General features: G+C 34.3%; 1 protein-coding gene across 2 annotated transcripts in view; it reads left to right on the forward strand.

Annotated features, from left to right (window-relative positions):
* The first annotated feature begins 2,048 nt into the window (after positions 1–2,048).
* The window catches only part of LOC129740912 (ADP-ribosylation factor-like protein 5B), a 78,495-nt gene continuing 55,046 nt past the window's right edge, over positions 2,049–25,497 (forward strand). The window contains exons 1-2 of one of the 2 annotated variants that reach the window (XM_055732559.1): positions 2,049–2,399; positions 2,465–2,810. In XM_055732559.1, the coding sequence (XP_055588534.1) occupies positions 2,765–2,810 (46 nt within the window). In that variant the 5' untranslated portion in view covers positions 2,049–2,399; positions 2,465–2,764. The remainder of the gene's footprint in view (positions 2,400–2,464; positions 2,811–25,497) is intronic. The other variant, XM_055732560.1, reaches the window with a different exon arrangement.

Raw genomic sequence — 25,497 nt, forward strand, 5'->3', positions numbered from 1 at the left:
TTTGAATTTTGAATTTTGAATTTTGAATTTTGAATTTTGAATTTTGAATTTTGAATTTTGAATTTTGAATTTTGAATTTTGAATTTTGAATTTTGAATTTTGAATTTTGAATTTTGAATTTTGAATTTTGAATTTTGAATTTTGAATTTTGAATTGTGAAATTTGAATTTTGAATTTCTAATTTTGAATTTTGAATTTTGAATTTTGAATTTTGAATTTTGAATTTTGAATTTTGAATTTTGAATTTTGAATTTTGAATTTTGAATTTTGAATTTAGAATTTTGAATTTTGAATTTGTAATTTTGAACTTTGAGTTTTGAATTTAGAATTTAGAATTAAGAATTTAGAATTTAGATTTTAGAATTTAGAATTTAGAATTTTGAATTCAGAATTTAGAATTTAGAATTTAGAATTAAGAATTTAGTATTTAATATTTAGTATTTAGAATTTAGAATTTAGAATTAAGAATTTAGAATTTAGAATTTAGAATTTAGAATTTAGAATTTAGAATTTAGAATTTAGAATTTAGAATTTAGAATTTAGAATTGAGAATTTAGAATTTAAAATTTAGAATTAAGAATTTAGAATTTAGAATTTAGAATTTAGAATTTAGAATTTAGAATTTAGAATTTAGAATTGAGAATTAAGAATTAAGAATTAAGAATTTAGAATTTAGAAATTAGAATTTAGAATCAATAATTTAGAATTAAAAATTTAGAATTAAGAATTTAGAGTTGAGAATTTAGAATTTAGAATTTAAAATTTAGAAACTTGAATTTTTAATGTTGAATAATTTGAATTTTCATATTTGAATTTTGATTTTGAATGATTTGAATTTTCAAACTTGAATTTGGAAATGTGAATGACATTGAATTTTAAATTTTTATTTTTAATGTTAAATTTTGAATTTTGATTTTGAAATTTGAATTTGAAAATTTTTAATTTGACAAATCAAAATTTTAAATTTCAAATATTGAACTTTGAGCATTTTAACTTTGAATTTGAAATTTTGAATTTTGAATTTTGAATCTTGAATTTTTAATTTTGAATTTTGAATAATTTGTATTTTCACATTTGAATTTGGAAATTCGAATTATTTTGATTTTAAATTTTTACTATTATTGTTAAATTTTGAGTTTTAAATTTGAAACTGAAATTTTTTTGATTTGAATTAAAAGTTTATATTTTAAATTTTGAATATATTCTTTCAAACTTTGAATTTGTAATTTTGAATTTTGAATTTTGAATTTTGATTTTCGGATTTTGAATTTTTAATTTTATTTTGAATTTTGAATTTTGAACTTGGAATTTAGAATTTTGAGTTTTGAATTTAGAATTTCGAATTTATAATTTGGAATGTTGAATTTTGAATTTAGAATTTGGAATTTAGAATTCTGAATTCTGGATTTTGAATTTTGAGTTTTTAATTCTGAATTTGGAATTTTGAATTTATTTTGAACTTTTTTATTTTGAATTTTTAATTTTGAATTCTGAAATTAATTTTAAATTTTGAATTTTGAATTTTGAATTTTGAATTTTGAATTTAAATTTAGAATTTTGAGTTTTGATTTTCAAATTTCCAATTTTGAATTTAAAATTTTGAATTTTGAGTTTGGAATTTAGAGTTGAGAATTCAGAATTCAGAATTCAGATATTAAGAATTTAGAATTTAGAATTTAGAATTAAGAATTTAGAATTTAGAATTTAGAATTTAGAATTTAAAATTTAGAACTTAAAATTTCACATTTTGATGTTTTGAGTTTTGATTTTTGAATTTTTAATTTAGAATTGTTAATTTTGAATGTCAAGTTTTGAATTTTAAATTTCAAATACAGAATTTTTCCAACTTAATTTGGAATTTTGAATTTGGAAATTTTAATTTATTTTCTCGAACTAAATTAAACTTTGACAGTCCTATCCCCGGAAATCGATTCCGAAAAGAGAAATCAAAACAAACTGTCAAAAATCGATCTCGCTCTCACAAGATTTTTGCTCTCGCGAGAGAGAAAACTGCCATCAAAACACGAAAATCGAAAGAGAAACGTCAAAAACCTGCTGCGATTCCATCAGCCATCGTCGTCGTTGTCGAATTTGTCAAATTGCAGGACAAATTTCGTCTTGATGTGGACTTATTCTGGTATTTTGCAATTGTCGCGACGTTGAAGTGAGTGAAATTGGAAATGTTTAGTGATTGAAGAAGTGCGTGGTTCTAGGGGAATATGAAATTGGCTGTTTTGATTGGAATATGATTGGGGAATTGTGCTGATAAGAGATTTGAAAAAAGACATCTCACGAAGAAAAAAAATAGAGCTGCCATTGATTGGAATTGGGCTGTGCTGTGAGCAGAAATTGGTGCAATTTACAACTGGCTTAGGTCAGGTAGCATTCTTCATTAAAAGGTGGGAAAAAGAAAGAAATTTGCTACCTGAGCTATTTTGAGAAAAGCCCACAAATTCCAATCCAGATTATGGAGTGGCACTTGGAAGGGGAGAAAAATTTGCAAGCTTCCAAAGTAAACAAGGCTGCTGAAAATTAAAATTGGAAAGTCGAGACTGTTTCACAGTGAATGAATAGTGCAATCAATATCCTGCTGCGAATGTTCGTGCCAGATCAGATGACAACAATCGACTCAAATCACGGAAATGGATGGCGTTTTTCGCTGATTGAATGATCCAAAATCTTTGTACTTGAGATTACCCTAAATTGGAGACCTTTTTAAGCATTTTTCTCGATAAGATTTGACCCCCGAAAAAAAACAGTCAATATGGGACTGTTATTTGCAAAAATCTGGAGCCTTTTTGGCAATGAAGGTAAGTTTTGAAAGAATAATCGAAATTCTCAAAATTTCAGTCACGAAACAAGAGCACGAATCGAATCGCCAATCGTCAATCTTTTGTCCTTGACAACATTTCAAGCTCTCAGCAGCAGTATGTTACAAATCAGACAAACAAGTCCAGTTTCGCTTTCGTTCAATTCCGAGACTGGCCTTCTCGAGCAGCTGACCAAAAAAAAGTTGAGCCAAAGAGCGTCGAATGGATAAAGTTGAGTAACCTTTTGACGGAGCTCTAAGCCAAGTCGAGTCGCGTCGCCTCGCCGCGAGCTCGAGTTAAATCCGAGAGATTGATGATGCGTTTTACAAGCTGGCTACCAACTTCATTCCAAAACAAAATTCCCACATGAAAGCGAAACTCGAGCTAGTCTACTGCTGCTGTTAGGAAGTTTCAATAAGTATCAGCTCTTTTTTCGCTTTCCCACATTCCCGCTTGCTTCCAATTCCTAATGGTGGTAGCAACTTGCTGCTGCTGCTGGTAATTAACAGCCCTTTGTTGGGTTGTCTTTTGGTTTCTTTTTTCTTTGAGTGCGATTTAAGACTGCATTTGGATGCTCGTTTGTTTGTAAATTTTGCCATTTGTTTACATTAGAAGTTGTTTATTAGCAGTTAACAACAATAAAGACCAATCTTTCTTTATTTTTTATACTGGGATTCGAACTGCTTTTTTAACACTATGAATAATATTTAATTTTTTTTAAGTCGATGGTGACAAAGAAATTTTCCATTAACACAACCGGAATGGCTTACAGTATTCGCCTGCATGAGCGCAACGTCTGAAGATAATGATTTTGTTGCTTTAGTTTACAGTGTAGAAGATTACCGGTCACACTAATATCCCTCGAAATTTTATATTCCCAAAATGTGTGTGGTTGAACCCATAGCCATCGGCTTGAAAGTCCAGAGTTCAGAATTCTACAACCAGAGTTCTGAGTCCAGAGTCCAGAAACCAGAGTTCAGAGTTCAGAGTCTAGAGTCCAGAGCCTTGAGTCCAGAGTTCAGATTCCAGAATTCTGCATTCAGGGACCAGATTCCAGAGTCTAGAATTCAGAGTTCTGAGTCAAGAGTTTAGAGTTCCGCTACTATAATATAGAACCCATAGCCATCGCGATGCATCGGCTTGAATGTCCAGAGTTCAGAATTCTGCAAACAGAGTTCTGAGTCCAGAGTCTAGAGTCCTGAATCCTGAATCCAGAGTTCTGAGTCCAGAGATCAGATTACAGAGTCCAGTAGCCAAAGTCCAGAGTCTAGAGTGCAGAGTACAGAGTCCAGAATTCAGAATCCAGAGTCAAGAACCCAGAGTCCAGAATTCGGAGCCAAGGATCCAAGATCCAGAATCTAGCATCCAAAGTCCAGAGTCCAGAACTCTGCTACCAGAGTCCAAATTTCAGAATTCTGAATAAAGAGTTCAGATTTCTAAGTCTATAGTCAAGATTCAATAGCTTTGAGTCTGGAATCCACAGAACAAACTTTAGACTAAAAAGTACAGAGTTCAGACTTCTGTTTCCAGAGTTCTGAGTTCAGAGTTCTGAAGCCATAGTCCATAATCCAAGGTCCATAGTCCAGAGTTCTGCTTCCAGAGTCCAGATTCCAAATTCATTCATTGCCCAGAAATACCGTATGGCGCGTTATCAAACGGTATGACGAAACATTAACGACGATTCGGAAACCTCATGCCAATCGTCGGAGTGGAACTGTCGACCGGAACCTGCGTGGTAAGATTCTGAAGAAGATCAAGAGGAATTCCAATCTGTCGGACCGTAATTTGGCCAGAAAATTCGGTGCTGCTCGCAGTACCGTGAAGAGAATTCGACTCCGGGAAGGAATCAAGTCGTATCAAGCTAGCAAACAGCCAAATCGGACCAAAAAAACAGAATAGTGTGACCAAAATCCGTGCTCGGAAGCTATACGATCAGGTGCTGACGAAGTTCGATGGGTGTCTTCTGATGGACGATGAAACCTACGTCAAGGCTGACTTCGGGCAAATCCCAGGTCCAAAATTTTACTTGACAACGGCTGCACGAATATTTATAGTTTGGCAGGGCATTTGCTGCTGAATGAAAATGAAAAAAAGCTATATAAAATTATAGCTATGGGACAGTTATAATATGTTTCAATATTAGGAGAAAAATGTTGAAATGTGTAAACACTAAAACCGAAAAATAATCAGATCTTAGAAATCTCATGAACCACCCTAAAAATTTTCCATAGAAAATGGCGGTCTTTAGTTGTTGTTAAAGTTTGTCTAAGACATCAAATGCAAAATCATTTCTGGACCCCACTGTGCAATGTTATAAAAATAAACTAAATAATGACAAAAATGTAACAAAACTGTGGCAAATATATGAAATAAAAACTGTGAATAAAATTTGACATTCAAATGACAATTAAAATCTGAAAGAACTTTGACAAAAATATGACAAACACAAAAAGTGACAAATGACAGAACTTTGAAGAAAATTTGACAAATGGGGTAAAAAGTGCCAAAAACAAGACAATGATCACAAAATTATGAAAAAAATATTAAAAAAAATTCACACAAAATGACAAAACTATGACATATGTGATAAAAAATAAGACAAAATTTTGACATATATAACAAATTTATGATAAAAAATTTTACCACAAAACGACAGGACTTTTGACAAAATGACAAATATGACTTTTGATAAAACAATGAAAACATTATGATAAAGCTAGTAAAAATATGGATAAATTTTGACATTAACATGCCAAAAATATGACAAATGTGCTAAAATATGACAACGTTTTGACAAAACTATGACAAAAATATATTAAAACTCTGACTACATTATGTAAAAAAAAATTGACAAATGGGGATTTTTTTTTATTATCTGACGGGTTTGCGCCGGGGGTCTTCAGATTTTCCCCAAAATTGAAAATTTGGTTCATTTTTGCGACTTAAAAACACATGTATTTTTTCAGAATTCTAACATTTTTATTTTTTGAGTTAGCTTCGGTTAGATTTTTTCGTAAATAAAAAATAACCATTTTTCAAAGCTACATAACTCTGTTGTTTCTCAACGGAAATTCTAAAATAGTACATCAAAATGCATTGAAATTTTATCAGCTTTCCAAATAGAATAGTTGAAAGAAATTAAATAATGACCTTCAATATGAAAAGTTGTAAATAAACTTTAAATGGCGTCTAAAAGTACCGTCTGCACCACCGAATATTTTGCAAAAAATACCATTGTATAGCTCGATTCATGATGCAACTTTCATCTGAAGACACCAAAGTGGGCCATTAAAACCTTGAAGAGTTATGAAAGAAATAATGACAACAAATCTCTTTTTTTGCATCGGAAACAAACAATGGTCGAACAACTGCACTCACATATGGAGATAGCGCGCACTTCTAACAACAAGGAAACAAAAGAATTTATCAAAGCAGGTAAAAAACACTACTTTCTCGTCCTTTTCAGACTGCCCCTACTCGCATAACAGTCCCATATGAACATTCGTCATTTTAGGTCAACATAAGGCTTCAACATAAAAGACTAAAAAAAGAGGTTTTGTTCTAGAAATTTCGAAAAAATATCAATTCGTGGCTGTCCTATATGAAATACACCTGAATAACAGTCCCATATGTGAAATACCACGGATTTGGTTACTTTTCAATGTTTCTTTCGGCGAAATAGTCTTTGGTTTATTGCTTTGAATTATTTAAACATTTTTTTAACTCACTTGATGTCGAATGATGCACACTAGTTTTCGAAGGCAGGTCTGACTGTCTTAGGAATGACTTCCTGAGCGAAAAACTATCGGATGCAATCAAAAATCGTAAAAAAAAATTCAACTTACAATGTGGAATTCATGATATTTTTTTTGCAAAAGTATGTTTCTTTTTCTGATAATTGCATTTAGAAGTTCAAAAACGATCAAATTTGAGTCTTAGAAAGTAGCTTGGTAAGAAAAATATATTTTGTATGGGACTGTTATGCTAGTAGATTCGAAAAAGGTTTCAAATATGGTCGATTAACAGTCCCATAATGAATAAAAATGGTGCACTCGACCTTACCAATAACCCAATTTCGAAAATTTCAGGTCTAACGATTTATTATGACAACCTAGAAACGATTTTCGTTTATGCGGAAAGTGGTGGTCACAATTTAAAAATATATTCCAAAACAGAAAAAGCTGATTGTCTCGCTTGCTTATTTTTGTATATGGGACTGTTATGAAAGAAGGGGCGGTAGATTGTTGCAGCTTAACTGACTTCATGTTATGTATATCCAAAAATCTAATAACGTATTCGTTCAAACCCAGTTTTGCACCAGGTCACAACAAGTTATGCACATTTTACTGTCATTTTTAGAAGTTTATGCGCTAAGTTTTGCATCCGTAACTCCCCAGATTTGATTTAAAATGGACGGTGGAACGCTGAAGATTCGTGTGTGAGCGATCGAGGTAGCAAAACACTGAAGACGAATTATGTTCGTTCTAGTATGGTAAACCTCAAAACTGGGCGAATGTAGCAAACGAATACGGTAAAAGTATCATATTTTCATCATTTTACAGCCTGGGCTGGCCAACATTTTTGATTATTTCTACAACATTTGTGCCACTTTCTCATAGTTTTTTGATCAATGGGAAAGGATTTTGGTGTCCAGGACTTAGCTCCCGATATAAAAACTTTGTAAAGCACGTCTATATTTCATTTTTTTAATCACATTTTTGTGATCCCAAACACAGGGACGGAACCTTCTACTATTGGCATTGATTATGCTTCACAATAATCTTTGATCGAATAATTAATAAGTTATATAGTAGATGACCAGGTTGTAAAAGCAACATTCCCATTATTAGTTATATCACATAAACAATACGATACTCAGAATTTTGGTTAAAATTTAAGGGGGGGGGGGGGGGGGGGGTTAGGTCTAACGGGTATAAAAAACACCATTTTCACGGTTTTTTTCTAGAGCTATCGTTCAAACAAATGTATTCAAATTTTTTGCATTATACAAAGCATTGTTAAAAGAACATTTAGTATTTTTTTCATAATATTGAAAAATGAGCCGGTGACGGAGCACTTTCGAGGATGCCTTTTAGAAAACAGGATTTGCGGTGGACACTGTATCTTAGCACAGAATCATCTGAAGTCAAAAAATCAGAGCAAAATATTTTTAATAGATAATTTTCTGGACCCCAACGTTTTTATTTAACTTAAACAAATTTTATGAAATTTTCGTGGCTGTTTGAAGTAAAAACTACGATTTTTCACGAAAAAATCCGCCATTTTTCACCTGTAAAATCTCCCCAAAGTAAAAAAACCAAAAACGAAAAACGTTGGGGTCTGGTATTTTATATGTAGAAAATATGTTCCAAATTTGAAAAGAATCGGATAAGTAGTTTTCAAATGACGATGTCCGCAGACTTTAAAAATGTGCTTTCGAGAAAAACGCGTTTGAAGTTTCTGCTCTTGCTTTCTTGCAGTATTAGATAGGAGGAGATAAAGGCCTATAATTTCTACAGTTTTGCTTCAATTGACTTGAAAATTTGACACAACATTCTTGAAATGTTTTACAATAAGAAAATAAAAAAATCGATTTTTTGAAAGTGTTACACCCTAAACCCCCCCCCCCCCCCCCCCCCTCTTTAAGTCAGTTTTGCTGCAAACACTCTACAAAGCACGAAAAAGTATTGTTTTTTACCTGCTTTGATAAGTTCTTTTGTTTCCATGTTGTTAGAAGTGCGCGCTATCTCCATATGTGAGTGCAGTTGTTCGACCATTGTTTGTTTCCGATGCAAAAAAGAGATTTATTGTCATTATTTCTTTCATACCTCTTCAAGGTGTTAATGGCCCACTTTGGTGTCTTCAGATGAAAGTTGCATCATGAATCGAGCTATACAATGGTATTTTTTGCAAAATATTCGGTGGTGCAGACGGTACTTTTAAACGCCATTTAAAGTTTATTTACAACTTTTCATGTTGAAGGTCATTATTTATTTTTTTTCAACTATTCTTTCTGGAAAGCTGATAAAATTTCAATGCATTTTGATGTGCTATTTCATAATTTCCGTTGAGAAACAACAGAGTTATGTAGCTTTGAAAAATGGTTCTTTTTTATTTACGAAAAAATCTAACCGAAGCTAACTCAAAAAATAAAAATGTTAGAAATCTGAAAAAATACATGTGTTTTTAAGTCGCAAAAATGAACCAAATTTTCAATTTTGGGGAAAATCTGAAGACCCCCGGCGCAAATTGTCAGATAATAAAAAAAAATCCCCAAATACGACAGTGAAATGACCAAAAATGTGACACAAATCCGTAAAAACAATTAAAAATATGTTACAAAAATATGACAAATGTGATAAAAATTTGACTAAATAATGACAAAATTAAGACCAAATTATGGGCATGTGATTCAGTACCGTTCATAATTGTATAGAAATTGGAAGCACGCGCACTCTCACTTCGACTTTGAACTTCCATAACTTTTTAATCTGATGATATTTTTTGATCAAATTTTTTGCGTTAGATAGATCAACTATCACACTATTATATCACAAAATTTGAGTTTTCTGGACTTTGTGTGGCCTGAGAAACAGTAATTCTACGAAAATCGGACTTTTCGGACTTTTCTCATTCAAACTGCAATATCTCTAAAACTACGCTCAATTTTTTGTTGAAATTTGGCACAGTGATTCTTGAAACGTAAAGCTATCATGTCTGAAGTTTTCAAAAAGTTCTATCGATGAGATCAAAAGTTACGCGAGGTGCAATATTTCAGGCACGAAGCTAGAAATGCGATTTCTATAGAATTTTGGACGATTCATGAGAACAATATCGTTTCCTCCACCAATCAGACAAAAAATGTCTGGCAAAAGCCATAAAGAAAAGAAAAAATGGAATAAATGATCCATTTGTATTTTGAAATCAGAATCTCGCGATATTGTTTGATTTTTTTGGTTGAAATAGATTTACTGGTTGTTAAACAGAGAATATGATTTTCCTATGGAAACATTCGTCCAAAATTCTATAGAAATCGCATTTTTAGGTTCATGCCTAAAAAATTGTACCTCGCGTAACTTTTGATCCCATCGATAAGAACTTTTCAAAAACTTCAGACATGCTAGCTCCATATTTCAACAATCACTCTGCAAAATTTCAATAAAAAATGTAGCGTAGTTTCTGAGATATTGCAGTTTGAACAGTAAAAGTCCAAAAAGTCCAATTTTCGTAGAATTACTGTATCTCAGACCACACAAACTCCAGAAAGCTCAAATTTCGTGGTTTAATAGTGTGATTGGTGTGATAGTTGATGTACCCAACGCAGAAAATTTGATAAAAAAATATCATCAGAGTAAAAAGTTATGAAAGTTCAAAGTCGAAGTGACAGTGCGCGTGCTTTCAATTTATATACAATTATGAACGGTACTGCACATGTAGCTCAGTTGGAAAGTCAGTTGCCTCCTGAGCCGATGTCCGTGAGTGCGAATCCAAGAGTGAAACTCGAACACATTTGTACCGGATAAGTTTTTCAGTTATTTTCCGCCAACTGCATAGTTGATAGAAGTCATGAATTACATGAAGAAGCTTAAAGAACCTTGATAGAAACAAAAATAAAAGACAAAACTATGAATAAAATTAGACCAATGAAAACAAAATTTATAGAACTACGACAAAAATACGACGAACGAAAAAATGACAGAAAGCTGACAGATCAATAGCAGACTTTTGTCAATTTTTTGTCATAATTTTGTTTTTTTTGTCATAATATTGTCACATTTTTGTCATTTTTTTAAATCCTATTTTTGTCATAATTTTGTCATATTTCAGTCACTTTTGTCATATATTTATAATATTGATAATATTTTTGTCATAATATTGTCACATTTCTGTTATTTTTTTGTCAACTTTCGTCACATTTGTTTTTTTTAAGTTAATTATTATAGTTGTCATACTTGTTGTCAAACTTTTGTCAAAGTTTTTTTTTCGAGTTTTGTCATTTTTGCATTTTATTTGTCTGTTTGATTTTTTTTTATAGATTTTCATATTTTTTTATTTCATATTATTGTCAAATTTCTGCCATCTGTCATATTTTCACGAATTTTTTTTGTATTCATGGCTTTCATTTTTCATTTTATTGTCAAATTTATCATTTTATTGTCAAATTTATCTTAGTTTTATCACCTTTGTCATATTTTTCTCATTTTCTTGTCAGAGCTTCTTTTTTTTGGCATAATATTGCCATATTGCTTCATAATTTCATAATATTTTTTCAATAGTTTTGTTAGATTTTTTCATACGATTTTTAATCATTTACAATTTTTTAAAGTTTAGAGGAAGTCGCCATATTGGATTTCAAGATGACGTACTATAGCGTCAGACAGTGAAATTAGATTACTACTTATTGAGTCCTTTCACCTTATACCAATATTGTGAGTGTTTTGTGCGATTTTCAGCAATTTAAAGCATTTTGGAGCTAGACGAAGCCACTATCATAAAACACTCACAGTGTGGATTTTAGGTGAAAGGAATTAATTAGTAGATGTCGAATTTTGCAGTCTGACGCTACGAAACGCCATCTCAAAATTCAAACAGCGCACAGAGAAAAATATATAGATTTATCAGTTATATTACGCGTCTACAGGACCATAAATATGATTGTTTGATTTTGACTCGAAAATACAATCAAGCCAACAATCTGATTATACGTTGCCACAAATGGATAAATGGCTGATTTAGCGATCGCATCAACTTCGAGAATCCAACAGGAATTTAAGTCAATCATTCATTCGTATGGCTGTTTTTACCGTAAATGCTGCTCCCCATGAACGTCGGAAATTGTAGATTCATAATAATAATCAGGGTTGCTAGCGAACCGGGAAAACCGGGAATACCGGGAAAAACTTTGGAATTTCATCGCATCACCGGGGAACCGGGAAAAAACGGGAATTTCAGCATCTCACCGGAAAAATGGTCATGCTTGAAAATTTTCCACCTACCTACCTACCTAAGGGTCCAGCGCGGATTGACCGGCGCATAGGGCTGAGATAAAAGATCTCCACTGCTGGCGATCCGGAGCCAGCGTCTTCACTTGCTGCCAGCCGAGGTTCTCGTCAACTGTGCGGATTTCAGCGGCTAGACTTCGCCGCCACGAGCTTTTGGGCCTGCCACTTCTTCGATGCCCATCTGGATTCCAGTCAAGCGCCTCTCTGCAAATCTCGTTTTCATCTCTTCGCAGCGTGTGCCCAATCCATCTCCACTTACGTTCCCGAATCTCGATTTCTAGCGCCTTTTGATGACACCGGCGATGAAGTTCAACGTTTGAGATCCAGTTGCCAGGCCACCAAGCGCGGATGATGTTCCGCAGGCAGCGATTCACAAAAACTTGCAGTTTTCGCGTCGTCACCGCATATGTGCACCAAGTTTCACACCCGTACAGCAATACGGATTTGACGTTTGAGTTGAAGATTCGGATCTTAGTTCGTAGAGAGATCTGGCGTGACCGCCAGATGTTCCGGAGACTCGCAAACGCAAATCGGGCTTTTCTGATCCGGGTCTCGATGTCCTTCTTGGTCCCACCATCAGGCGTAATCTGGCTACCAAGATACTGGAAGCACTCAACTGTCTCAACCTGTTGTCCAGCTACCACGAAATTGGAACGATTTTCTGTATTGATTTCCATCGACTTGGTCTTTCCGACATTGATTTTGAGACCTGCTGCCTTGGAGCTTTCGGTGAGGTCGTCGAGTTTGCTCTGCATGTCTTGTTGTGTTTGGGCGAGCAAAACAATATCGTCTGCCAGGTCAAGGTCGTTCAGTTGCTCCATGGTTGAAGGATTCCACGGCAATCCTCGGTTTGGTCTACAGTCAATCGATCCAGTCAAGATCTCATCCATTACGATGAGAAAAAGCAGCGGTGACAAAATACATCCTTGTCTCACTCCAGCAGTTACCGGGATTGGTTCGGACAAGACACCGTCGTGCAAGACCTTGCACGAAAATGCCTCGTACTGTGCTTTGATGAGATGGACTAGTTTCTCTGGGACCCCTCGTCGTCTAAGAGCAGCCCAGATGTTTTCGTGGTTCAGTCGGTCAAATGCTTTTTCGAAATCAACGAACACCAGCAGAAGAGAGTCCTGGAATTCGTTGATTTGTTCCAGTATTATTTGTAGCGTTGTGATGTGGTCCACACATGATCGTCCGGATCGGAATCCAGCTTGTTGCCGTCGGAGTGTAGCGTCGATTTTCTCCTGGATCCTGTTCAGGATCACTTTGCAGAGTACTTTGAGGGTTGTACAGATCAAAGTTATGCCACGCCAGTTACCGCACTCTGTTAGGTCTCCTTTCTTTGGGACCTTTACGAGGATACCCTGCATCCAGTCGACCGGGAATGTTGCAGTATCCCAAATGTCAGCGAATAGACGGTGCAACATTTGTGCTGACAAGGCAGGGTCGGCTTTGAGCATTTCAGCAGGAATGCAATCGATTCTCAAGTCCGTCGAATGCTCAGTCCAACGCTTGAGCTGATCTGTTCGATCTGTCAGCAGCTGACCTGCTCGGTTTTTCAGCGGCATTCTTGCATTAGTCTTTGCACCACTAAGGCGGCGAGAAATATCATATAATAATCGGATATCTCCAATGGCGGCGGCTCTTTCTCCCTCTTCGGCTAGGGAGTTTGTCCAGGCTCTCTTGTCTCGTCTACAAGCTCGTTTAACTGCCTTTTCCAGCTCCGCATATCGTAAGCGGGCGGCTGCTTTGGCTGACCCGGTACATGCCTGCTCAATTCCGACTTTCGCCTTTCTCCGATCATCGATCATCCTCCAGGTTTCATCCGACATCCATTCACTTCGTCTTCCACAAACTTTACCGAGAGTACCATGGCTCGTCGTGATAAAGGCATTCTTGATTCCACACCACTGTTCTTCGACTGTTCCGTCTGTCGGTAGCTCCGAGGCTCGGGATTCTAGCTGTTCAACGTATGCCCTTTTCACCTCTGGATTCTCCAACCGGCGGACGTCGTATCGACACCCGACTTTCTCCTCGCGCCGTTGGACACGCGCAACTCTCAGTCGTATCTCGCCAAGGACGAGGTGATGGTCAGATGCAATGTCTGCGCTTCGTTTGTTGCGGACATCAAGAAGGCTCCTTCTCCATTTTCGGCTGATGCAGATGTGGTCAATTTGATTTTCTGTTCGGCCATCTCGGGATACCCAAGTGACCTTATGTGCTGGTCGATGGGGGAAGAGCGATCCACCGATCACCATGTTGTTGTTGCCACAAAATTCTACAAACAGCTCTCCGTTTTCGCTCATCTGTCCTAGGCCATGGCGCCCCATGATGCGCTCAAAGTCCTGATTATCGGAGCCAATCTTTGCGTTGAAGTCGCCTAAGTGGATTTGAATGTCACCCTTCGGAATTCTCTCAACCACGCTGTTCAATTGACTGTAAAACTGCTCTTTCTCCTGCAAATCGGCAACGTCAGTTGGCGCATAACACTGGACCATTGTAAGGTTTCTAACCCGTGTTCTGAATCTGGCTACGATTATTCTTTCGTTAATCGGTTCCCATCTTATGAGGGCCGCATGGGAATGCGGGCTTAACAGGAAACCAACTCCTCGTTCCCGAGTAGCATGTTCTCCTCGTATGCCAGAGTAAAGCAGTACTTGCCCGGACTGTGTCTTGTGTTCTCCAGTGTTAGGCCAACGGACTTCGCTCAGTCCCAATATCTCTAGCTTGAGGCGGCTAGCTTCTCTAGCAAGTTGAGCCAGCTTTCCTGGCTGGGCAAGGGTCAAAACATTCCAAGTTCCAATTCTAGTCCGTGTTTTCATGCTAAAAGTCGTTGCCAAAGTTCCAATTCGGTTATTTCTTCTCTCAGTTTCTGTAACAATAAAAGATTTCAGGAGCAGTAGGTTGTTAGCCTAAAGTCCCTATCCCGCGATGGGGCTGAAATCTTGGACTTAGCTGGCGGGAGCCGCATTTCATAAATTCAGCCGCTTGCTGCAAGACAGACGCTGTTTGAGCCGCTCCTGACCTGGAGAACAGACGCTCGGTTGTTGTTACACGCCGCCCCTGACCTGGGGAACAGACGCGTGCGGCCACCTTCTCAGTCTGCATGCGACCAAAGCATCCACCGGGGTTGGGTACCCGATCTCCGCTTAGGTTACTCGCACCCCAGCCGGCACCGCGGGGAGGTAGAGATAGGAGTTGTGAATAAGAGGTGACATGACCACTATGGGGTCTCGTGTTGCACATTATCCACCGTTTACCAGCCACGGAATTTCAAAATTATTTTTAAAACTATTTCTAAATTTAAGAGCAGTTTTTGACGGTCTCGATATAGATTTATCTCATAAACGCTTATTTTCGTTCATTATTAAACAAACAAAGTTTGAATCGCTTTTTTAACTAATTGCTGAGCAACTATTCAATGTGTATTTGATAGAAATCTACTTATTTATGAGAAACCAATTGATGCATCAGTTCGAAGTTTTCTCTAGAGAGTTTCAATATGGAACTGTGGATATTTGCTTTTTAATATATATCCTTTTGGTACCAAAAATTCAATACAAAACTGGTATTTTCACTAATTTCCTTGGTCCAGTCAGGAAAATGACTCTAGCTTATAGAGGTTTTACACTCTCACTTATAGAGGTTTCTCACTCAGGTTCGACTGTACCAGTTTTGTTTCAGACGTCAAATGTATCAGTGTTCGATAGAAATATTCCATTAAATTATTTTATACAAAAAGCAAATAAGATAGCAGCTTGAGATGTTTTAAGCAGAGTTACATCTCTTTTTCACCAGAAAAAGATATCGAGTGCTCAATGTTGTTGCTGTTGTTTTTGTGTATTTCGTTTGAAATGGCCTGAAGAACGAATTATTATATCGCAAGTTTTTAGTTTTTAATTCTTCCTACGTTAAGTTTTTGCTTAAAGTTTCCTACGCTGGAATATACATATGTCTTATGTAACAATTGTATCGAAAATAGCTCCTGTCGAAATCTAAGGTCTCTACCCTGATGGGAGGGATGAATGACCCCATAGATGTTAAAATACCAATGATCAAATAAATAAAAAAAAAGTCTCTACCCTGATACAAAATAATATCTTACATTCAAACGATTAAAGTTCAGCCCGCACGATTTTTATATTTTCACAAATCTTTAGTTCAAATGACAAGAGCAATACTAAAGATATTCATTATCTTATACCTATTTGAAGATTTTTTTTCTAAAACATATCTTTGGATTTGTACAAGAAAAGATAACTGCATTCAGAAAATAACTAAATAGTTTCCTGCAATCTGATGATTTTTTGTCACGTAAGTCAAATCCCCATTCAAGTTGACAAGCTGATTTGATCTTATGTTTCGATATTTTTTTAACACATTAGATTTTTTTTTCTAGAACTGTATATTGATTCTAAGAAAAATCACAGTGGCTGAAAAGTTATGGTTCAAGATCAATTTAAACGGACTTATTTCTGCAATATTGTCGAAAAGAAGAAAACAACGAATAGATGCCAATTTCATTAGGTTCTATTTTAAAAAAATAATGAAAACCTGTCAATTTGATACGAAAAGACTACGTGTTAAAAGACGCCGAAATATTTGTCATAATTTCTTACCGTAAAACAAGTTTTGGGATACAATTGTTAGAAATTTGAGGCCCTTTACATTGAATTTTTTGTTCACCGTGATTTTACATTAAAAACAAATAAAATTAATAAATAAATCATCATTGATAACCGGGAAAAAACCGGGGAAAACCGGGAAAAACTTTGGAATTTCAAAACGGAAAATCGCTAGCAACCCTGAATAATACACATTAATTTGAGCAGACAAATGCATTGTTTTTTTCCTTTTTATTTTTAATAAAACACATGTTTTTGTTTTTCAATTAAATCATCAGTAGCATATGTTTTTATTTGAACTAATGCAATGTACTCAATTGATGAGACTTGCTCGAAAAACGCCATCCTGGACCTGAAACAAAATTTAAAAAAAAAATGTTAAAATCAAATTTTCTTTTTACCAAGAGAACATTATAAATATTCAAAAAATAAAAAAAAGTATGACAAAAATATATTAAAATTATGAAAAAAAAATCACAATATTAAGACAACAAAAATTACCAAACGCTGACAAAATTTTGAGAAAAATATGACACAGGTGATAAAAATATGAGAAAAATATGCCAAAACTTTGATAAATTTTACATCAAAATGGCAAAATTGACTAAATAATCAAGGAATATTTAAATAAGGTAGTGTCGAGAGCTATATTGGATCTTTTTTGTGACGTCACAAAAACGATTGTATCGAAAATTTATGTGAGAATGGTAGGAATTTCAGAGAAAAACACGGTTTAGAACGAAATCGAATTCCCATACTGATTGTAATGATTTTAATCCAACCGGTTTACCATATAGATACAATTCTTATGTAGAACAATTAACATCAATTCATGATTGTTAACCCAGTTTTTCTGAAATGCCAATAAAAGTTTGTGGTTTTGTACAAAAAATTTGTTTTGATCACTTGACAAAATTTTGCTATAAAATAACATAAATCTGGCAATACTATAACAGAAATCTTACAAATGTGATAAAAATATTACAAAATCTATGACAAAAATATGATGAAAGTGTAACAAAACTATGATAAGAAAACAAAATTATGTCAAAAAATTGCCATTGGTTTGTTATAGTGCTGTCAGATTTTTGTCATTATATTTTAATTTTAGTCATAATTTTGTCATGTTTTCATTTGTCGTATTTTTGTCATAGATTTTATTATATTTTCCTGAGGAACATAAATTTGATATGTGATGATATGCTTCTAAATAAATTCTACCCGCTCATTTTCAACATCTTTCATTTCATCTAACCTTCTATCCACCTATATGAAAAAAAAATAATCCTAATCTTTAGATGTCCCTACTAAAAAGGACATCACTTTTCACCGCTAGGCCGATAAATTAAATCTACAAACATAAATTACGGTGATTAATCCTTCATTATATTTTGATATGTTTTTAGCTCATTCTTTTAAACTTTGTCAGATTTTTACCATTATTTTGTCAAATTTTTGTCACATTTTGTCAGAACTTTGTCATATTCTAGCCCATTTGTCTTATTTTTTCATTTGAAAGTCAATTTTTTGCCATATTTCTACCACCTTTTGTAATATTTTTTTAAATGTTTATATATGTTTGTCAGATTTTTGTGATTTTATTGTAAATTTTTTTTTATTACTTTGTCATTTTTGTTAATTTTTTTTTTTAAATTATTTGTCCTTATATTAGTTCTATCTAGTTTTTTGTAATTTTATTGTCTAATTTTGATCATAATTTTGTCATATTTTTTAACATTTGTCATAGTTTTGCCATTTTTGTGAAATTTTTCTCATATTGTATATTTTTTTAATATTTGTCATATTTTTGGCATTATTTTTTCACCACATTTGACGTGTGTTTATTAAAAGTTTTGTCATTTTTCACTTTTTTGTTTGTCATATTTTTATCATGGTTCTTTAAAATTTTTGTCATTTGTCAAATTTAAATAAAAGTTGTTTATTTTTGCCACAGTTTTGTTATATTTTTTGTCATTATTTCTTTTTTTATAACATTAGTCATATTTTTGTTTATTTCTTTCAGTGCTGTTTTGCAGATTTCTCAAAATTTTTGTTTAATTTTTGTCAGTCATTTTTCATCTACTTTTTGAGCCCTTTTTTCTCATTACCTATATGGTTCATGCGATTTTCAGCTATTACGTACGTAAGTACGTCTCGGTGGTCGAGTGGTTAGCGTGATAAAACGGTAATCGCTGGTCCACTGATGGCATGGGTTCGATTCCCATCTCGGTACTGGGTGTTAAATGTTAATCTTAAGTTGTCCACGTCATTTATTCAGTCTGTAAAGCCAAAATCGGCTAAGACGGTGTATGTCTTTTTTTTTTTATTTACTGCATTTTGAATTAAGCGGAAACCGCCATTTTTGATTTGCGAAAATCCGCGCTAAAAAATTCTTCATACACAGAAACGACGATAATAATTAAATAAATAAACTTTTGAAATAGATTTTTTGATAAATTAACATTTGCGATGAAAAATATCCGAGAGAATATTTTCAGTGTATGTTCGGATGAACTGGATGATTTCGCGCGATCGAGCCGGTTCTTCGTACGAAAATTCGCTTGCACTGTGGTCGGTCGGTGTTTTTTCAACGTGTTTCAATGAGAAGCGGTTTTTCGCGCGATTTGGAAATTCGCTTCGCACTTCGCTTCGCGCTCATTGTGAACTCGACCTAAGGGTGATTCAAAATACCGACCAAATAATAGACGAGCTTTTTGTCTCAAACCTTGTTGCATTGCAACAAATTATGATATGTATGTTTCGAAAGAAAAGGCCTTGCGATCTTCGTAGTAGGCCTTGATAAAGTAGTGAAAAATTGTATCATTTACTTTTATCAGTTTTACAGTTTAGCAGATTCAAAAAACTTTTTGGACAATTAAAACGAGAAATTTCAGTAAGTACACCATGGGTGGTATGAAAAAAACTTAGTAATTGCTTTTGCTAAACTGAATCGAGCAGTCGAGCAATTGCTTCGGTTGTTATGAATAAAGTTTTTTTGACAGCTGTTTTCTCAGTCAGGAGCTTTTAATTTTAGAACAAGCTAGTTTGGTATGAATAAAGCTCAAATCTGAAGCAATTGCTCGACAAATCTCATAGCAATTGCTTTATTTTCTAAGCATGCTCGGTAGCAGACTTTTTCAATAAAAAATTCTTTAATAACGTCATGAACTTATCAAATTACCAATATTTCACTTCAAAACAATTCAAAAAGGTATTTTCAACATGGATAAAGAAAATTCGAAGTGATAACCCAACTATTTTCATATTTCTGTCGTTGTATAAAATCATTCGTCTAAGATGACAATAAACAAATCAATTAGTAAATATTTCAAATTAAAAAAAATCCGGCTATAGTGGAAGAAGTCCCAGTTGGCTCAAAGTAAGAAATAAATTGTAATAATTTAAAACATTATACAGATCTCTCATTTTTATATAATTTTTTATAATCCTAAGATTTAAAAAAAAATCTAAATTAAAATGCGCGCCTATTGCCTATTTTTTTATACATCGGATTATCCCGATCCGAATACAGCTTATGATAAATATTAAAGTAAGGTCATTTTTTGTTTGACAATATTCGAATATGTATTCATTTTTCTTTAAACATCAACATACGAGCACGCATTAACAAAAATTCCGGTCGTTCTTACACCCACCATCCGCTTCGTCGACTTCAAGGCTACTTTAGCCGTACTTTTCAATTTTCTGATCTTTTTTTATTTTACTTTAGAAAACTTCAGATTCTGCTGGTTGGATAGCTCTATTTTTCGAAGCAAAAGCTATGTTCTAAGACTTTAGTACACATCCGCTAAGCAAACACGGAAAATAATAAAAAGGTAAAATTTACCGAGTTAGCAAAGGTGAACGCTCGTGAAAGCCAAAAAGGTAACTTCTACCTCTTCGAGGTGAAACTCACCTCACAGTGAGGTAAAATTTACCTGAATTGAGGTTGGAAAAAAGGTACAATTCACCGAAAAAAAAGGTGAATCCAAAAAAGGTAAATCTTACCTCGTAGCGAGGTAAAGTTCACCTGAATTGAGCTCGATAAAAAAGTATAATTCACCTAGAAAAAAAGGTAAATCCAAATAAGGTAAAACTTACCTCGTAGCGAGGTGTAATTGACCTGGATTGAGCTAAACAAAACGGTACAATTCTTCTAAAAAAAGTAACTATTTGCCGAACCCGTTCATTGAGGTTAAGCTGTTTTGTCATTCTAGGGACAAGTTTTGCTTTGTGCCTAATATGTGGAAATCGGAATAGAATGGTAAGTGTTCTTAAATACCATTTAGTTGTGCTAGTTCTCGTCATAATACTATTGATTTTGTTTCAGATCGGCCCATAGAGCTTTGAGGTGTACATCATCCTCCAGCCGGAAAAGCCGAACCTGACCGGATTAGTCGAACGGAGGAGGCCATGAATGTACGCAACGCAGGTGGATTCAGCAGCCATAGCGGCTCAGAAGAACGCGAAGCCGAATTACCAGTCCAGTACCAGACCAGTTATCTCCAATAAATATCATTTTTGAAAGAATTTTGTATTTTTTAAATTCTTATTGAAGAAAACAATCAAACCAACCAGCATTTACCTTTTAAGTCAGTAAATGGGAAAACGGTATTATTTACTATTTTGCTAGGTGAATGCGAAAAAGGTAAAATTTACCTTTTTGCTAGGTAAATTGAAAAAAGGTAAAATTTACCTTTTTGCTAGGTGAATGAAAAAAAGGTAAAATTTACCTCGAAAGAGGGGTGGAAAAAATTCACCTCGCAAAAAGGTAAATTTTACCTTTTTTTTTATTTTCCGCGAAATGTTTATTCATACCAAACTAAGCAAATGCTTTGGACTTTTGCTTTGATTGATTTCGAGCTAAGTAAAAGCTACCGAAGCAATTGCTAAACCTTATTCATACCACTACATATTTTGTAACACCATTTTAAACACATCCTTAATTATGTTATATCAATAGACTCCTTGAAAAAGGGATAATTAATACCGAAACGTCGGATGAAGAAATATCATTTTTTCGTGACTGAAATCGCAGAAAATCAATTTATTCATTACCCAACCAGTCGATAGATTTTTACTATTTACTTTTTTATTTCAAGAAATAGCATCGCAGTCCAAAATATACCCGTTACCCTATATAGGTTTTTTTTTATAAGAAATAACTCATTCAGAAAAGCTGAGTCAAAAAAAAATCCTAAAAAGATTCTGTTATTCGGTTATTAACAACGTCTTATCTTTGGAACTGAGCTTTAAAATGAGTAAATCACACAAGATTTCCTGTGCTTCAGACAATGCGTGCCACGCTAGTAAAATCAAAAAACGGAATCTCTCCTTCATGCAGTTTCATCTTCGTTTCGTTGCGGTCAATACCGATCGCTCATTCATCGATTAATTATCAGAATCAGGCTGATGCGGTTATTCACCAACCAGTCGAACTCAATGGAAGCGTTCCACTAGAAATGTCCATTCGATCGAATTGAAAAAAAAAATACTCAGTTTATTAGCCCGCATTGTCACAAGTGCACGCTTCCATCCCGAATAGGAAGCACCAGCCAAGTAGCAACACATAGGGTGATTTGCCAATCGTTGTCCCCTTACCCATTGTTGCACAGAGTGACTTAAATTATCAATATTTCAGCTGCTTTTCAACTTTTTCTCAAAAATAAAACTGAATCATGTTAATTGGAATGTTTACTGATGAAATCATGCTTTGGCGTTATTTTCTGCTGTAATGTATGCATCTAACGACAGTTTTGATTTTTCTTGTTTTTTTCGCGCTGTTTTTGTGCTATTTGTTAAGCAAAACCTTAAGATTCCTTCTACGGCAAATAAGGTTTTACGTTCGAACAAAACATTTTTGGTTTTCTGTACGAAACGTTTGCTGGACAATTTTAACACCATGATTTTGAAAAAAATTTACGATCCATACACAACCAGAAAATATATTAGATCGTGCAACAATTGGTCAACTCAATCTTCTCCTGCCCTATTGTTGTACATAAGTCTGCTGCAAGATTTCTATGGAAATTTCAAATTTATTAATTTGTATACCTCCAAAAACATTGCATGGTTGTTTATACTGCCAAAAATAACAATAATTTTTTTTTAGAAAATTGGGGACTCAAGCATAAGAATTGGTAAAATCAATATCTAATCAAATACAAACTTCATTTCAACTTTATTTTAATTTCCTGGAAAATTTTATAAGCAAAAATGTCTTCGTCAACACAAACTTCCATATAAAATAGAACACGTTCATTGATAACATGCAACTGAAAAAAGAACTGTCTTTTAATATGACATGATTTTTTTTGCTTAATGTTTGATATTTACGTTTAACTATAAATTTTGGCAATTTCTGTGCTCTAGTTGACTGTTTTCCACTCAGAATGTTCATATTCTATGCACTCAATGTTGATTTTTTATAATTCAACCTTTATGCAATGACACTTCATATTTCCATAAATACATTTGATCTATCTTAAAATATTAAAATTGAAGTTTTGAGATTGTTAAACTGGTTGAAAAACACATCCTTGTATTAAAAAGTCGATCAATGTCTGAAAAATGTCAAAGTCAATAAAACTGCGTTGGTTTTAAGGGATTCTTTTTTATCAGATTTATTTTGAAATCCTTTATCCCGACCATTCACTCAACATTTAATGCAAAGAAACTAGATTTTTCTTAAAAAAAAACCTGTTCCCAAATTTTGATAATAATCTTGTCAATACATTGTACAGTAGGAAAACTTCGACCCAAAATCCCAAAAAACTCGAAATCCCAGGTTGAAAAATTCGAAATATTACTAATCATGTGAAATTTAATCAGAAATTCAAATCTGCCGTCGAGCTAGACCCAAAACATTTGAGTGAAGTTTTATTTGGCTCTATTTATTCAGAAAAATAAGCAGTCATAACTTTGTCATACTTAATTTGATGAAAACAGTTTAACAGCCGGAAATTTGTTGGGAAAGTTTTCAATGTGAAATAAATGTTTCATGAAGATGTATGAAACGCTACGGAGGTAACATTCCATACAAATAATCCCACTTTCATGAAAAAAAAAACATTCAAAATAATTAACTTTTTGAAAAGATTATTCAATAAGTCAGATGTAAGGTCTGGAACTATGGGCGTGGTTGAGTCCATTTTTAAATTATAAATTGGTATGCATTAAATAAAAATCGATGGACTTCCAACTAAGTCCTGAAGCAATCATTTTATGAAATCACATTTTCTTCATAGGGGTAAGAGGGGGCAAATCAGATCGCGTCCTTTGATCCTTTCACCTGTAAATAGGTACTTTAAAAAAAAAAGACTTAAATATCTTTCAGTTCTTTCTATGAAATTTCAAAAACACAAAATTTTATGTTGGTAGACCATATAAAAAAAAAGCTCTATACTGGGCAAGTAAGGTCAAATAACACTTCACTCAGATGGCCCCAGTTTAATTTAGAGTCATATTTGAGTTTCTGAGGAAATTTCACGAGTGATAAATGCCATTCCAGATTCTCAAACCAGCGGCTTCATGTTTTTTTCGATTTTGGGTCACAATTTTCGCATTACTCTTTGGACGGTTTATATGGAAAACCCCTCCCTCCCCTTCCCCCAAAAGGGGCCGCCTCCAAATTGGATTTCATTTGAACGAGAAGTTCTCATAATAAACTTCCGTAACAAATATCAGCCTCTTTGACCACATGGTGGCTGAGCCTTAAGAAGATTTTTGAAATGTGCAACTATTGGAAAAAATCGGACAGTATTAGGTACAACATAAAATTTGCCTGTGCAACTATTGGCCCCAGACAAGCTCTTTTAAATGATTTTTCAAATTTTTACTTCACTTTTTTTGAACATTTGAACTTTTAAATGTTGTTTACCAATCCTGTATGAATGCAATCGACAAAAAAAATCGAGTGAATTTGGTTGAAATGACTAAAATACAGCACAAAAACCAAAATCATGTGCTTAGCTGTTCAACGATTGGCAAATCACCCTATTTGTTTTGATTTGTTAATGCCTTTATTTGCTGTCCTCCAGCCCCAGAAATAGCGGTTGGCGCGCGTGTATAAATGTGGATTTATTCTCCTGTTCGCTGCAAGCGTTACTGAAAGGGAATTAAAAGAGGTCCCGCTGCACTGGATGCATTTTCTGTGCTAATTGCCTACTGAGTGAGTGCAATTTGCGGCCGAGGGATTTAAACTTTTGATTGATATTGTTGAATGCAGTGATTTTCTGTCCGGTTCATTGAGGTATTCAAGCATCCTTAGTTTAAGTTCACTTGTTGTTTCAAATTTTTCAATTTTGATTGTTTTTAAGATTTACTCAGTTCTGTATCTGTTTTTTGATTTTACAAATTCGAAACACAAATGTTAAGCAATGCACTTTAACTTTATCCATTGCAAAATGAAATGTCTTCTCTGAACAATCGAATCATTACAGAAAAACGTGTCATTTTACCTATCGATGGTCGTGGCACGTTCATGTTGTTCATATTTTATACCTCACACGGTTGTAGGTAAATTGCCTCAGAAGACTTTTCTTGGACAACGAAACGCGACATCGTCATGAGACTTTTAATTCAGGTGTACCTAGCTTATGTACTTCTCCAGCCACAGATCGTTACCGTTTTCTTGGACGCATGCATGGGAAACTATGCAATTTCGTGCGGTCATGCGTTGCCAATATCAAATCGCCGGGCTCCGGCGCGCGAATCGAATTCAAAATCCATTTTATTTGCGACTGGTTGATGACTCGGTAGCAGCAGATTGCCGAGGTAGACTGGCTGTCTCTTGAGTGTCCAATTATGGGAAATGGCTAGCTAGCGCGTTTGGCATCCGATTTTATTCGGTTTGTGTCGCAATCACTTCTTTCCTATGCGTTCAGACCGGTTTTCTAATGAAAGGGTTTTCCTCTGAAAAGTATAATTGATGGTCCTGAGTTGCTACCGGTTACCGAACTAACTGACATTTGTTGATGATTGAGTGATTTGTCAATTTATTCGATAATGAGTGATTTGTCGAACTTTACAATTTTCAATTGATATTTAACATATTTCAAA

Source organism: Uranotaenia lowii, chromosome 2 (assembly GCF_029784155.1).
Source record: "Uranotaenia lowii strain MFRU-FL chromosome 2, ASM2978415v1, whole genome shotgun sequence".
Classification (NCBI taxonomy): domain Eukaryota; kingdom Metazoa; phylum Arthropoda; class Insecta; order Diptera; family Culicidae; genus Uranotaenia; species Uranotaenia lowii.